Genomic DNA, 15,388 nt, shown 5'->3' on the forward strand with positions numbered 1-15,388 from the left:
GTTGTTAATTTTCATACAGAATTTATCAATGAATGACAACACAGTTTTGACTGTTATATGTGTGCATAAACAAGTGTGAAATACCTAATTACGTTGCTTTTTCCTATCACTTATACTGGACACTTATGCATTTAAATTCTGACTGTTTACGTTGAAAATGATGCATATGTTTTTTTGAGGGTATCGGTAAATCAATTATAAATCAATCAAATGTTTTGACGGTGACTGCTTGCATAACCTATTTTAATCATATTCGGTAATTGTCTGTAATGTATTTGCCACCATTTGATCCATGGGAAATTTATCTAACGTTATTATGTAGTTTTAAGGAGTTCAAATGGCTCTTAACACCTTTGACTGACATGTTGTATCACATTATTTTGTTAGTTAAAGTTTTGGGCGGTTTTTTGTTGGAGTGGGCGGGTTTTTGTGAGCTTTTGGGCTGGAAATCGTCCATCCAATCTGGCAACACTGGCTGCTTCCATTGTATATAACAACAGGAACTGAGCCTTACACACTTCTCTCTCTTTCTGTTTCTCTTCATTAAAACCTAGCATTGATGAAACTTGATTTTCCACAAAGTAGCAGAAGTCCACTAAATACTGTTTTTGGGATTTACATTAATGCTTTCCATATTAGGTAACGAGGAGTTTCGTCTTGTAAACGACTGACAGTGATTTACTGTGACAAAGCAACCGGAAATCTTTCAATGTGAACGAGAGCTGTCTATTACCTCTGAGCTGCAGTTGATTTAAATGAGCAGCTACACGTTACAGACAGACCTATCGATCTGATATTTATCCACCGACAATGCTGCACCAGCACAACGGGCTGAGTTTCACGTCCTTATACAGGTAGATACCAAGTAAAACGCCTCCTAGAAACATTCATGGTGGGTAGACCTTTCCGCAGTCATCTCAGTTACTGAAAAACGTATAGATGATGTTGCAAAACATTCGGACGATTCAGTTTCGAGAGGCGCCCAAAATGCTGCATATGCTGCTATCTGCTGGTTAAAGCGGGTAACTGCATTATGTAAATAATGTTTTTTTTGCATCTTCTAATTACAATCTGTATGTTATTGAAAATGTTACAGAATATATATATATATATATATATATATATATATATATATATATATATATATATATATATACATTCTTTGCGGGACATTAAATGACAATGCAATCGTAAGTGTCTTGACTGTGAGTGTTAATGCATTTAGGAAAAATAGCATTTAAATGATCATTTTGCCACAGTTTTTGCTTGAACATGTTATACATATCTTATCATTTCTGTAATACATTTTCATTTTAATTTTGCAACTTATAAAGCGTTACAATTAGTATGCATTTTACATATTAAAACTGGTGTACGAAATGGCAAATGAAAATTATGTAATTTAATTTTCATTTTCATTTTGCACCAAACGTTGCACAAATGTATTGGAAAATGTAAATGTAAATACAGAAATGCATTGTCATTTTACATATTGCATTGTCATTTTGAATATTACATCCCAAATTGAATAATGCTACCCATATGCTTCCATAGTCCTATACATATCCGCAGATTGCGCAGTCAGCAAGATGTCTGTTAAAGATCACATCAAAGCATACAAGCATCTGATAGACGTCTTTAAGATGTCAGTTTTATTAAATACATCTTCTAAGCGTCAGAAGATATGCATATGAGCAAACACTCAAAAGAATGTCTTGCAGATGTAGAGTGAATGCAGACTTCAATTAAATATCATACATTTAGAATTTTATGCAAGTTAATGACACAATTTTGCGTGTATTTCAGTGTCATTTGTCATCTATAATGTCAAACTATCCAATAAACATCTTAATCTCTTCATATGTCTAGGTTTCATTTTACTAATGTTGCATTTAGGTAGATGTTTATGGAAAAGCTTACCATGTTCTTTAAAATGATCAATTATTTTGTAACCAATGGCCGATTTTCAGTGCAGATGAATTTAATTTACACTGAATGTTTGTCAAAAATCAACATGAAGCAACACTTTTTGTTTCATGAATGTTTTTTCATGCTGAAAGTGCACACTGGCCAATAAAAAGCAGTTTTACTCTATGTAAGGTGCTTCTACATGTTGAGATCACAAGCCCAGGTGATCTCACGTTATCTCAGTAACGACCTATTATCAGAAACTTCTGGAACAAACTGATGGATGCAAACCTTTGCATGAATTTTGTATATGTATGTAATATTAACAAAACTCCAACATTATAACAACAGAACCTCTTAGGTTGTACAAGTCTTTCTTACAATTTTTTTTTTTTTTTGACTTGGTTAGTAGACAAGATAAATGCAGTTTACTTATGCATCTAGTTTCTTCAAACACAATTAATGCAATTATTTTAAATAGATAGATAGATAGAGATACATTAATAAATAAGAAAATAAATAAATAAATAAATAAATAAATAAATAAAGCTAGTGCAAATATTTAGTGGAACTAATCTGGCATAGGCAGGAGATGTATTTACAACTAAATAGTTTAGTAAACAATTAAACTCAAAATGGATTCCTAAAAAAACATTATAGATGTTATAGAGCCTGTCAGTGTAGATGCCATATTTTAATTGATTTGTTTTATCTGAATGGAAAAAAGGGTTGTTTCTTAATTAATGCCTTTTTTATATTTATTGCTTTAGCTTGCTGTAAATTATCAAATCCAATGTCTGAATCCACTTCCAGTCCAGTGTCAGTGAACAGACTTTACTCATGGCATTTACCAGATTATAACAGGCCTGATATGTAATGTGTGTGTGTGTGTGTGTGTGTGTGTTCGTGTGTATCCAAATGTGTCTTTCAAATTATATTCTAAACCCAAAGCTATGCAAACTTGTGATTCCTACTTTGGTCCAGTAAATATAGAGTACACACAATGTAATATCGCTCAGGGGTGCGTAACTAAGTTAGCAACTTTGTTGGTTGCAATGCAATTTCCTGTTGCCGACCAACTAAGTTGCTAAAAGGTTAGCAACTATGGTTTTGGGAAACGCACCCCAGGTCAAGGCTCACTGTAATGAAAGCACACACTGCTGAACTATATGCAGTCACCATTCACTCACACACAGAGCAGAACAGCAGCAGAGAAGAGAGGAATTAACAGAGATACAATTCTCCCGGCTGTGGTTTCAACTCCACCGTTTGAGTTTTGTTTCTCTTGGATTTCTCTTGGTTTTTCTAAAACATAAAAACAATGAAAGAAGAATGAAAAATAGTAGCATGTAGGCTAGTACACACTCAGCAAAAGCACTCAAACTCAGGTGAAGTGTGTCATTTCTGTTCCACGAATGATATCAAACGAAAGGGCAACAATAATCATTTGTTTCCAAACAGGTTTCCCAAACATTCAAACCGTTCCACTCCTGTTTTTCACCTCGAGTTGTTACTCACTGATTTCACATTTGGATATCAGATTTAGTTTTGATTGTTTACTGTTACAGTATGTAATTTTTTTTTTTTCTTTTTTTTTTTTGCTTGTAAGAAATGTTGTTTGCCAGATTTATGTTTCTTCATAATTTTTAATAAAATAATTTTTTTTTTCTTCTGTTATGTTATTTTTCAGACTATTCATTTTTTAAATGCATTTAGTTAAAGTTTTCATTTTCATTTTTCATATTTTGTCAATTTGATTAGTTTTAGAATTTGTTATTTTGCTGCTTATTTTATATTCAAATTTATTTAGCCAGATTTGTTATTTCGTTTTAATATATAGATCAAGTTATTGTCTATTAAAATGCATTTGGTCAGATTTATTTAGTTTAAAATTTGCTCTGTAATCTGTTATTTAGTTTTTCAGGCTGCTTGTTTTGTTTCATAATCTATTATTTTATTTGTCCGACCGACTGGTTATTTTGTTTTAAAATTAAGCTATATTTGTTATTTGGTTGTATAATCTGTTTGTTTGTCAAAATTGTTTTTGCATTATTATTATTAATATTATTAGTTTATCAGATTTGTTGTTTTGTTTTAGAATGTTATTTTATTTGTCTAACTAGTGTTTTCTTTCCCCTACAATATGTTTATTTTAGAGATTAGTTGTGTTTTTGAGATTCATTTTGTTTTGTGATTTTCATTTTTTGTTTTATTTTTGGGTCTCGTTCAAATCGTGCTGTTTTGAATTTCTCGGCCATAGTGCAGTTCTTCACTAAAAGGCACATTACAGGTAGCCCCGCCCCCAAACCCACACCATTGGTCATGGCAGAAATGATGTGCAGGACTACTTGCAAACAGCTGAAAGTGTCAAAGACCACTAGTGTTAACATTCATTACATCAACCTATGAACAGCTTACGGTGCAAAATATTTCAACATTTAAAAGAAATACACACTTCACCTCACTTAAATACCAATCTTTGATTTTTAGGAGCAAATTATAGCCATTTCATCACACCTGTGACTTGAAGATTTATGCATTTGCTTTCATCCGACTCAGGCGTGAAGCAGCAGTACGACCCTTCATCACTTTTCCGGAGATTCCCAAGCCTGAGGGAGAAGTTGCCTTTCGAAAACTCTGCAGGGAACGTTTCTGTTCTGCCCTTGTACTCTGCGTCCTGCTCCTTCGTCTTCCCTTGGCCATTTAATATGTCGTAAACATTTTTGTGGTCGTCATATCTCCAGTGTGCAGTGATGACTTTAAGCTGCCCGGTCTTAGGATGACACGGCAAAAGTGCAGAATCTCCGATAAAACCCTGAACTGTGTCCTGCACAGATGCTGAAACGAAAGCAAAGACAGACCAGGAACAAGCAAGAGACAGTCGATGCTGACTCAAAAACTGGATTCAAATGAATATCTGTACTTTTTTTGTGTGCTTACCTTCATTCAAAAGCAGTATAAAGAAACAGACGGGCAACACACTGCAAAAAACAAACACAAAAACTGTCACACAGACACAATAATCAGTGAGGAACTACTATTCCCAATATTAAAGATATGCCAAAGGGAACTAGTTTCTTTTGTTTCTTAAAAATAGCTTTTCCTGAGGGGACTGACAGACTTCAACAACAGGCACTGCAGAGACACAGAGGTCAACAAAAGGCCATTTATGATGACATAAGCTGGTGATGAAACCTGTAGCTGATACATTTATACTGACAGATGGCTTTTATAGAAGTGTGAATATATAGACGTTTAGGGAAGAAACTATGGGCTGCTTTAAATAAGCTAGACATTTACATAAGCTACATTACATTTCCACTAATGGACAAGGGCACATTTGGATTATTATAAATCTTTTAAAACAGATTATTGCTTTGTGTAACATGATTAACATAAATAATATGATGCATTAACCTGAAATTACTTGCAGCAGGTGCAGTCTGCCGTTAGATATAATACAAACACATGAACCATAAAAACAGTACACAGAGTAGGCATAAATACTGTACATGCAATAACACTCGATTTGCTTTCATGCATTTTTCACGAGTTTTGAATGAACGAGTTGTTTATGTTCAACTAGCCTGGCTAGTTATCAGAAATAAAAGCTAAAGGTAACCTTGCTGCGCAACAAACCCGGCAACGAATTCATTGGCAATTACAATCGTCTGTTCCTCAGAATATTTATGACTCGTTCTCGTCGTAAGATCTCTTCTGTAGATAAATAGAGTGCCTGAAGCTTAGCTAACAAAGAGCCTGTGATAGCAGCTGCAGGCCAGAGAATAACTGTCTGTGTCTAACGTTACTGCTAGACGACGACAGTTTCCGCAAAACGTACCTTTTGAGCATGATGGACAAGTTTATATTAATGTAAACGGACAGTTATTGGAGGAGTTAAGGAGAAACTTCGGCTTAAATATAACAATGAAGCTTGCCCTGAATTAGCATGGTGGACTGGACATACGCATCTGAACATGCGCAGTTCTATATTATCGTGTGTAAAATAAATAATAAAACGTTCGATTAAATAATAGGCTAAAGCAAAATGCTCGTGTGTTTGTTATTTGCACATTTTCAACAATTTTTCAACGTGTAGGTGCTTACGACCAACACAATACATATAACGTTACTGCAAAAACGATTATAAAAATGAAACAATAAACCACTAACACCTGCTTCCACCCATGTTGTGTTATCATTGATATAAGGTAGCTGCATGACAATTTATATATATATATATATATATATATATATATATATATATATATACAGTTATTTAAGTTTTTCCATTTTCCCATTTTTATTTCGTTTTTGGCATTGGTAAGCTAGTATATATATAGTAAATAATCTATATATATATATATATATATATATATAAACAAAACGGTGCACACTGGACTTGAATTTGCTCCTGATGTACTAAAACTAAAATAGAAATTAATTATATATATATATATATATATCTTTAGGCTAGCCTACCAATTGCAAAAACGAACAAAAAATTGGAAAATGGAAAAACTAAAGAAAAAAAATAGATATATATATAATTAATTTCTATTTTAGTTTTAGTACATCAGGAGCAAATTCAAGTTCAGTGTGCACCGTTTTGTTTCGGTTTGCGATTTGAACGACGTGTTTCCTGGAAACGGTGTGCAACCAGAGACAGCAACGGGGTTTGAGAAATCTATCAAAATGTAAAGCAGAATACTAATGTACCACTTTTTGATTTGTATTTACTTGTTTTATTCAATTTTCTCAACGATAGTAAAATATTAGTGTTTAAAGATGTATTATTTAGATTTTATCCCAGAATTTCAAAGGGAATGAGCTGTGTTCTGACTTGAGACACAAGAAAGAGATAGAAAAAAAAGAAAGAAAAATGTTGGGATTGAACACAGAGAAAGCAATAAAACAACTACATTTCATTTAATGTACATTCAAATGACATTATGCGCATATGTCACAGTTATACTAAATTAACATTAGAATTGTAAACCGAAAAAATCTACAAGTGAGACAAATGTGAGCTTTCACAATTCCTTACGAAAATTAATAATTTTCCAAACCTTACTAAATAACTGGAGGCAAAGTTTTTTTTTTAACTGCACGTAGATCACAACCTCTGAAATAGGTTTATAAATGTGAATGTTATCGTGTTTTTATTCAGAAAAAACCGCAGCTCCCCCGTTTACTTTCATTTGTGTTTAAGGCCGTCTTGCCCTCACTAACATGGCGGACGCGTTGACGTATCGCGGCAACGGCTCAAAGCGGCCAATGAGGCGTCTAGGTATTTATATGTCTATGGTTTGAGATACTATTTTTCTCGTTTGGTGGGTGTGTGTCAAAATTTCAGCAACATGTATAAGGCACACGGTGGTAAAGAGACGGCTCGCACAATGTAATTAACATCAAAACAAATTCACACGATCAAGTATATTTGCACATGTTTATTTACATTCATAGATATATACAATATTATAGATATTATATGTATATCTATGATGTATGTATTAGATATTATTAATATTATATGTGTATATCTATGATTTACATTAAAGGCAAAATAACTAAAATAATAAGAGCACAATATAGATCTGGAACTTCTTTTAGTCTGTCTAAATATCATTTAATAATTTCTTCAATGTCTGGTCCATATCCTTTCCTTATGAAGATGTGCTAGACACTGATTAATGTCACATAAATATACTATAGGACATGTTTATATGTTTTGCTATTGTATTGTGGAGTGACACTTTCATGAACTTTTATTTACCCCTTTGATTATATAATGGTAAATATTACAATTCAATTCAATTCAATTCAAGTTTATTTGTATAGCGCTTTTTACAATACAAATCGTTACAAAGCAACTTTACAGAAAATTATGTTTCTACAATATTTAGTAGTAGCTAGTAGTTTGTGCACGTTTGACAGTGTTGGGGAGTAACTAGTTACATGTAACGGCGTTACGTAATTTAATTACAAAATATATGTAACAGTAATCAGTTACAGTTACTAAGAAAAAATGAGTAATTAAATTACAGTTACTTATGAAAATTGTAACGATTACAAAGAGGATTACATTTGAATATTTACACACATCCACATACAGCTTATTTCTTTCCCAAATTGCACTAAGACATATGGCCCATAATCTCAGAGACGCGGAAAACACATTCGTAGAATCCAGTCATAAAAGTGGAATTCAGCCTATAACGCGGACGCAATATGCCACATTTTGGACGAATAAATCAAAAGTAGGTCAGTACACTTGAATCAAAACCCGATATGGACTGATGTCTGTGAATATTAAGCCGCAAAAAGACTGAATATGAATCATACACGTTCTGCATATCTGTGGAAATGGCCGAATGGTTTGGATCAGACTCCGAATAATCAATGCGAGAGAGAGAGACCGGAGTGAACTGTGTAAGCGCACAGCTGGAGCAGAGAAGCGACACTTCTGTTCAGGGTTTCAGGTGCAGGTCAGTTTCATCTGTAAATATGCTAATGTAGTTTTGTCTTTGTTTACTTAGTCAAGCAGCAGCAGCACATTGCTCACAATCACTCAAAATACTGTATAAACGACGTCATTATTATCTATTGTAATGTTACAGTAGTAAGTTAGCAGACAAATCATCATATTTTATCATAGGTTTAGGGGAGCTAGTGGATACAAAAACACAACCCTTAGGAAAATTAATGTAGCCTATGGTATGGCACTAACCGTGGTTTAACTATGGAATTTGTAGTAAAAATAAATACAAGTGGTAATTAATTTGCCAAAAAAAACAAAATTGCACTTACAAAACATGGTAAAAGTCAAATAAAAATCTTCAGTATTAAAGTCATGAGAGAGATGGGTGGATAATGGAAGTGAAGGTGCAGTTCAGGAGAGAACTCTTAATTACGTTGCAAGTCCCCCAACCTAAGGATTCAAATCTTTTTCATGTCAGGTCCAAAAAAAAATAGGGTTGTCCATGTTTCAGAATGGGTTGTGGGTGTATGAGTGTGAGATTTCCCAGCCTATTTTTTTCCCAGTCCGCCCCTCATGGAAATTAATGTCTAGAACAGTCACTTCATGAGCATTTTTTACTTATTTTGAGAAACTATCATCATATCATATACAAAGAGACAGCAGTGTTTCAAAAAGACACCAATGTTTCAGGAGTTTAGTACACAAAATAGGACACATGCTTATTAGATAACCGTATTTGAGTTGATGTATATGCTTTTATTTTTTTATTAACTATTTTTCCCCAAACCATTGTTAGATGCAGTTAGTTGCCTGTAGTTATGCAAAGATTTGGTTTCAAAAACAGTATCTATAAACTATTTCTTTTGATTTTAAATCTGCTTTGAACTTCAGATCAATCTCTAAGTAAAAGGCAGTACTAAAGTCTGATTGTGTGATGGATGTGTTCAAATGTGATCATCTTAATTCAGGTGATGAAGGATGGTGAAAGTCTGACAGTATTGAGCACTACTTTAAGGTTAAACCTGCATGGTGTAAAATGGTTGAAGATGATTAACAGTTGCAAATTAACATTCATTAGAAATTTATAAAAGTAATCAAAATGTACTCAAAAGTAATTAGTTACATTACTTTATTAAAGTAATTAAAAAAGTTACACTACTATTACATTTTAAATAGGGTAACTTGTAATCTGTAACCTATTACATTTCCAAAGTAACCTTCCCAACACTGACGTTTGACAAGATTTTAGAAAAATAAAAATAATAATAATAATACAAGACGTAGTCAGCTAGATGATGAACTATCAATATTATTAATTAATAGTAATTATATGATGCAGTCACACATGTAGCAATAATTGTTAGTTCTGTTTGTTGATTCAAGGTTAGGATCATCTGGGGTCCTCTGAGGGTCAGCATCATCTCTTCTCAGGTGTTCTGGATCCAGACTGGAGCTTGTGTAAATCCTAGTTACCACGGGATGTAAATCCCGTGGCAAAACATAGAAACAAAATAGAGATATCATTAGCATAGCTGCTGATCCAACAAAGTAAAATTAGTTTAACCCAAGCTAAAGAATAAATGCAGATGCAACTACACTCACAATTTAAGAGATACATTATTCGAATGCTTGGCGAAAGAGATGCGTTTTTAATCTAGATAAACAGAGAGAGTGTGTCTGAACCCCGAACATTATCAGGAAGGCTATTCCAGAGTTTGGGAGCCAAATGTAAAAAAGCTCTACCTCCTTTAGTGGACTTTGCTATCCTAGGAACTACCAAAAGTCCAGCCTTTTGTGACCTTAGGGTGCGTGATGGGTTGTAGCGTGGTAGAAGGCTAGTTAGGTACGCAGGAGCTAAACCATTTAGGGCCTTATAGGTAAGTAATGATAATTTGTAACTGATACAGAACTTAATAGGTAGCCAGTGCAGAGACTGAAATACAAATAGCAAATAATACAACACAAACGCATCACATGGGCTGAAGGCTTAACTTACCTGACACGAAGTGTTCATTGCATAGTAAGGAGTGAGATGTGGGTGTCCAGTGATCTCTTCGAATGGCAACTAACCACTTCTTCCTTCTATCCTTTTCTTTAGGTATATAATAGAATAACAATTCGGGGTTCCTCTTTCGGCTGTTGTTGCAGCCAACCGCACAACATATTACAGGCATATTCAGACCGTCGGTCGCAAAGATGGCGGCGCAAAGCTACAGTGACGTCATGTGAATCGAATGAATTGGAGAAAATTATTTGTCATCCAATCTTTTACATTTTTAACACACTCTGTTAGCTTAGATAATTGGGAAGTTTCATCTGGTCTCGTTGAGATATATAGCTGAGTATCATCAGCATAACAGTGGAAGCTAATTCCGTATTTTCTAATAATATTACCAAGGGGCAACATGTATATTGAAAATAGAAGGGGACCTAGGACGGATCCTTGTGGCACTCCATATTTTACTGATGATAAATGAGATGACACCCCATTTAAGTAAACACCCCATTTAAGCCTACAATAACATAGTAGGCTTCAACAACAGTGATCAGCAATAATTTTAAGCCTAATATACTCCCAATTCAAAAGTTTTATGGTCATATAGCTAATTACAGTCTCGGAGGTAATTATCCTTCATCTGAAATGTCTGTCTTGTCATCCTGAAATTACTAATTCGAGGCAAATGTTGGATCACAATAATTAAGAACCTCAGTTTCCACAAATCCCTTCCCTCGTTTGGGATGTTCTCTTTTATTCTGAAGGGGAAGCAATGGCTGAAACGGTGAGCGTATTTTGCAGTATTAAACACGTGCTTGTACCACAAAGAATGGCTTCTCTTTCATAGGTCACTTCGATGCTGCGGTGACGTCACCTGCTATGGGAACACCCCTCGGTGTGGCGAATGTTTGAAGCCCTATACCATCCCGCCAATCCTATTGGCCAAATAGCGCTTGGCACCGCCCTACGCATGCGTACGCATCGTATACCTGGGTGCCGCGCGCTATTTCGCTCAGATTTCATTCCTTCAGGGAAGCGAATCATCTGTGCCCTAGGATTCATCTCGCGTTCTCCAGCGGTTTCTACGAGCAGTGTTAACTCCTCTTCGCGGACGCGATGAGTCAACGAAAGGTAAGAGCCGTATAATGGGTTTATCACGAGGAGGCACTCATGAGAGGTTTGTTAGCAGCCTCTCTACATGTTCTCTCCGTGATAGCCTACGGCTACAGTAAAAAAAAAAAAAAAAAAGAATCCGCGCTCTGGAGTGTATTTCTATAAGTCGCCTTGCGTCTAACCCCCACCATTTTGCTTCTGCGGTCGCTGCGGTTTGCTTCTGTGATGCACTGGAGTTTTTCCACTTGCTCGCTCTCCCCCACTCTAGCGTGTTAATCAGCAGATTTGCTTTTTTAAAAAAACTATGTTTGTCCACCGCGGCTTCAAACTCAAAGTAGGCTCTGGCCGGCAAATGCGGTTCTCTCCCTCCGAGCGGACAGGAGAAACGCGCCTCCCCTTCCTCAGTGAGCTATTTATGTGGCTACCCGCGTGGTGGATAAACTACCCCCTCCGATATTTATCTTGTTGGATTAAATCCTGCCGTGGACACGCTTCAGGATTATACACAACGAAACGCAGCGAGTTTGACGCATGCGCTTCCCTTCCTGTTTGCCAGGGACTGTGCCCTCCACTAGAGAGTGTTGTTGGACTGCTAATGCACATCAAACCCTCTCACTGCAGTCCCCACGTTCTAACATTGACAGTCTCGCAGCAAAGGCACCTCGAGCATCATTGGATTGAGCTATCATTTGAGCGCCCCCTCAGACACTCTGCACAATCCAGCCTTCAGAGTTTGAGGGACCGCACAAGAGGCTGACAAAGACGGCCAGTTTATATGGCTCACACAGCTGCCGCGTTCTCGCTAGCGGCGTGGCCCGATGTTTACCTTGTTGGATTAAATCCTGCCGTGGATACGCTTCAGGATTATACACAACAAAACGCAGCGACTTTGACACATGCGCTTCCCTTCCTGTTTGCCAGGGACTGTGCCCTCCACTAGAGAGTGCTGTTGGACTGCTAATGCACATCCAACCCTCTCACTGCAGTCCCCATGCTCTAACATTGACTGTCTCGCAGCAAACAGTGCTTTGAGCAGCATTGGATCGAGCTGTAACGCCAAACGTTCCCTCAGACACTCTGCGCAATCAAGCTTTCAGAATTCGAGGGGCGATTCAAGGGTCCTGCACAGACGACCCGTTTATAATGGCTCGCACAGCCGTCGCTTTTTCGCTAGCGGCAGAGCCCGATGTTCAATCTGTTTGCCTAATTCCTGCTGTGGACACGTTTCAGGATTATACAAAACGAGACGCAACGGCTCTTACGCATACACTTCCCCGCATACGCTTGCCCGACATTTCTCAATGGGTGTTACGCACAATTTGTCACGGATACACCATTCAGTTTCGAAGAGGCCCGCCTCCTTTCCGCGGAATTCTTTCCACGGTGGTCACCCATTCTAGATTTACGCCGTCTGAATCTTGCACTCAGGCCGAGCAAATTCAAGATATTGACGGTAAAGTCTATTTTGTCTCAGATTCAACCAAACGACTGGTTTGTCACGATCGATATGAAGGATGCATTCTTTCATATTCAGATCATCAAGAGACACAGGAAGTTCCTCAGATTCGCTTTAGAGGGCAAAGCGTATCAATACCGCGTTCTTCCCTTTGGCTCCCCGTACTTTCTCAAAATGCATGGATGCAGCTCTGGCCCTGTTGCAGCTCCAGGGCGTTCGTGTTTTGAACTACTTAGACGATTGGCTGGTGTTAGCGCAATCGCAGACTCAAGCACACTCTCATCGGGATCTTGTGCTCAATCATTTAAACAGCCTGGGCTTACGCACGAATTTCCAGAAGAGTCCCCTCTCATTGGATAACCTTTCTGGGAATAGACTTGGACTCTCGCGCGATGACAGCAAAGCTTTCTCTCCCGCGCGCACAGTCGATTGCGTCATGCGTGCGGCGCTTCAAAGCGGGTCGCACAGTGACAGTGAGATTGTGCCTCAGACTTTTAGGTCTAATGGCAGCGGCATTCCCTGTAATTCGTCTGGGATTACTTCACATGCGCCCTTTTCAGTGGTGGACGAAAAGACGCAATATTTCACCCCTTTGTCTTCCGCATCGGACTATTTCGGTGACACGGAGGTGTGTGATGTCAATTTCTCCTAAGCGGGGTTCGGCTGGGGATTTGTGCTTTCCGAGAGACCGTCACGAAGGATGCGTCTTTGACCGGTTGGGGAGCTGTTTGTCAAGGGCGCCCAGCCCATGGAGTCAGTTGGCACATAAACAGGTTGGAATTACCGGCGGTTTTTCTGGCACTCCAGTATTTCTCGAATCTGCTGATCGGCCGTCATGTGCTGCTCAGATCAGACAACACAGCGGTTGTGTCATACCTGAATCATCAGGGAGGATTATGCTCTCGCCCCCTGTGCAGGCTGGCGAGACATGTTCTTCTTTGGTCTCAGAACAAATTTCTGTCGATCCGAGCTGTTCATGTCCCCGGACGTTTGAACTTCAGAGCGGATTTGCTATCCAGACAGACTCTGGAGCAAGGGGAATGGAGATTACACCCCCAAACGGTGAATCTCTTATGGCAGATTTTCGGAGAAGCGAGAGTGGATTTATTCGCGTCGGACATGACTACGCATTGCCCGCTATGGTTCTCCCTATGTCCCCCATCGCCCTTGGGCTTGGATGCGTTAGCTCACAGTTTGCCCAGGACCAGTTTGTATGCTTTTCCCCCAATTCGTTTGATCCCAGCGGTATTATGCAGAATACGGCTGGACAGAGTGGAACAGCTGCTGCTGGTGGCTCCGCAGTGGCACACACAGCCGTGGTTTGCGGACCTGATCAGTCTGTTAGCGGGCTCTCCATGGGAGATTCCCCTCAGACAGGATTTATTATCACAAGCACAGGGACTGATTTGGCACCCGAGGCCAGATCTATGGAAACTGTGGGCGTGGCCTCTGAGCGGAGTGAGTTAGTATGTCCCGGTCTTTCTGTTGAAACTACCGAGACTATACTGAATTCTAGAGCAGCTTCTACGAGACGCTTATATGCTTTCAAGTGGAGACTGTTTACGACCTGGTGTGAAATTCGTAATATGGATCCAGTTTACTGCCCAGTGGCTTCAGTACTGGAGTTCCTTCAGGACCGTTTTTCGGATGGAGTGACACCAGCCACTCTAGAGGTTTACGTGGCAGCCATTTCAGCTTACCACGAATATATAGACGGTGCCTCAGTGGGCCATCATCCACTGGTTTCTCGTTTCATACAGGGTGCGCGACGGCTGAGGCCTTTCTGCCCCGTGCGAGTTCCTTCATGGGATTTATCCATTGTGTTGCAGGGTTTATCAGGGCATCCGTTTGAGCCCTTGGAAACTGTACCGGATAAAATCCTGACTCTGAAGACACTTCTTCTCATGGCTTTATCCTCCCTCAAGAGAGTTGGGGATTTACAGGCTCTCTCTGTCTCACCCTCGTGCATGGAATTTGCACCGGGCTCTGTGAAGGTGTTGTTGCGACCAAGGCCTAATTATGTCCCTAAGGTCGCATCTAATCCCTTTCGCTTTCAGCAAGTGGTCCTGGAGGCTTTATCCCCTGCTGAGGCGGGGTCTGGAGATCTAAGTCTTTGCCCTGTGAGAGCTTTAAAGACTTATGTGGATCGTACAGCCCCATGGCGTGAGTCTGACCAGCTGTTTGTCTGTTTTGGACGTAAGTGCAGCCCAACCAGGGGCCCGTTCTTCGTACGTCGCTTACTCAGTTAGCTGGATTTGATTGTTGACGATTTGGCGTGATCTTGGATCGTTTGGTTCTTCGAAGCTCATCCCGGAGCTGCTGTCATAGCAACAGGTCCGTAAGCTCAAACCTGCTCGGGAGCAGGCTTATTTCATGTAAACAGGATTAGATTGAGGCTTTATAAGCGGAGGAGATAGGGAAGTCTGTCGCAGCC

At 38.6% G+C, this 15,388-nt stretch overlaps 1 protein-coding gene across 1 annotated transcript; it reads right to left on the reverse strand.

Moving 5' to 3' along the window:
• Positions 1–3,074: 3,074 nt before the first annotated feature.
• Positions 3,075–5,869, reverse strand: si:dkey-222p3.1 (uncharacterized protein LOC100007529 homolog). Its single transcript, XM_059543580.1, has 4 exons — positions 5,750–5,869; positions 4,849–4,889; positions 4,426–4,746; positions 3,075–3,213 (listed from the first exon to the last, which is right to left on the reverse strand). Exons 1-4 carry the CDS (start codon positions 5,758–5,760, stop codon positions 3,095–3,097), a joined length of 492 nt encoding a protein of 163 aa, XP_059399563.1. The 5' UTR covers positions 5,761–5,869; the 3' UTR covers positions 3,075–3,094.
• Between the last annotated feature and the right edge of the window lie 9,519 nt (positions 5,870–15,388).

This window comes from Carassius carassius, chromosome 48 (genome assembly GCF_963082965.1).
Source record: "Carassius carassius chromosome 48, fCarCar2.1, whole genome shotgun sequence".
NCBI lineage: Eukaryota > Metazoa > Chordata > Actinopteri > Cypriniformes > Cyprinidae > Carassius > Carassius carassius.

Excerpts from the sequence above, each read along its gene's own strand:
- si:dkey-222p3.1 (XM_059543580.1), bottom strand. Across the intron at positions 4,747-4,848 it reads TATACTGCTTTTGAATGAAG|CATCTGTGCAGGACACAGTT; the intron begins GTAAGCACACAA and ends CTTTCGTTTCAG. Across the intron at positions 3,214-4,425 it reads CATAAATCTTCAAGTCACAG|AAAAACCAAGAGAAATCCAA; the intron begins GTGTGATGAAAT and ends TTTATGTTTTAG.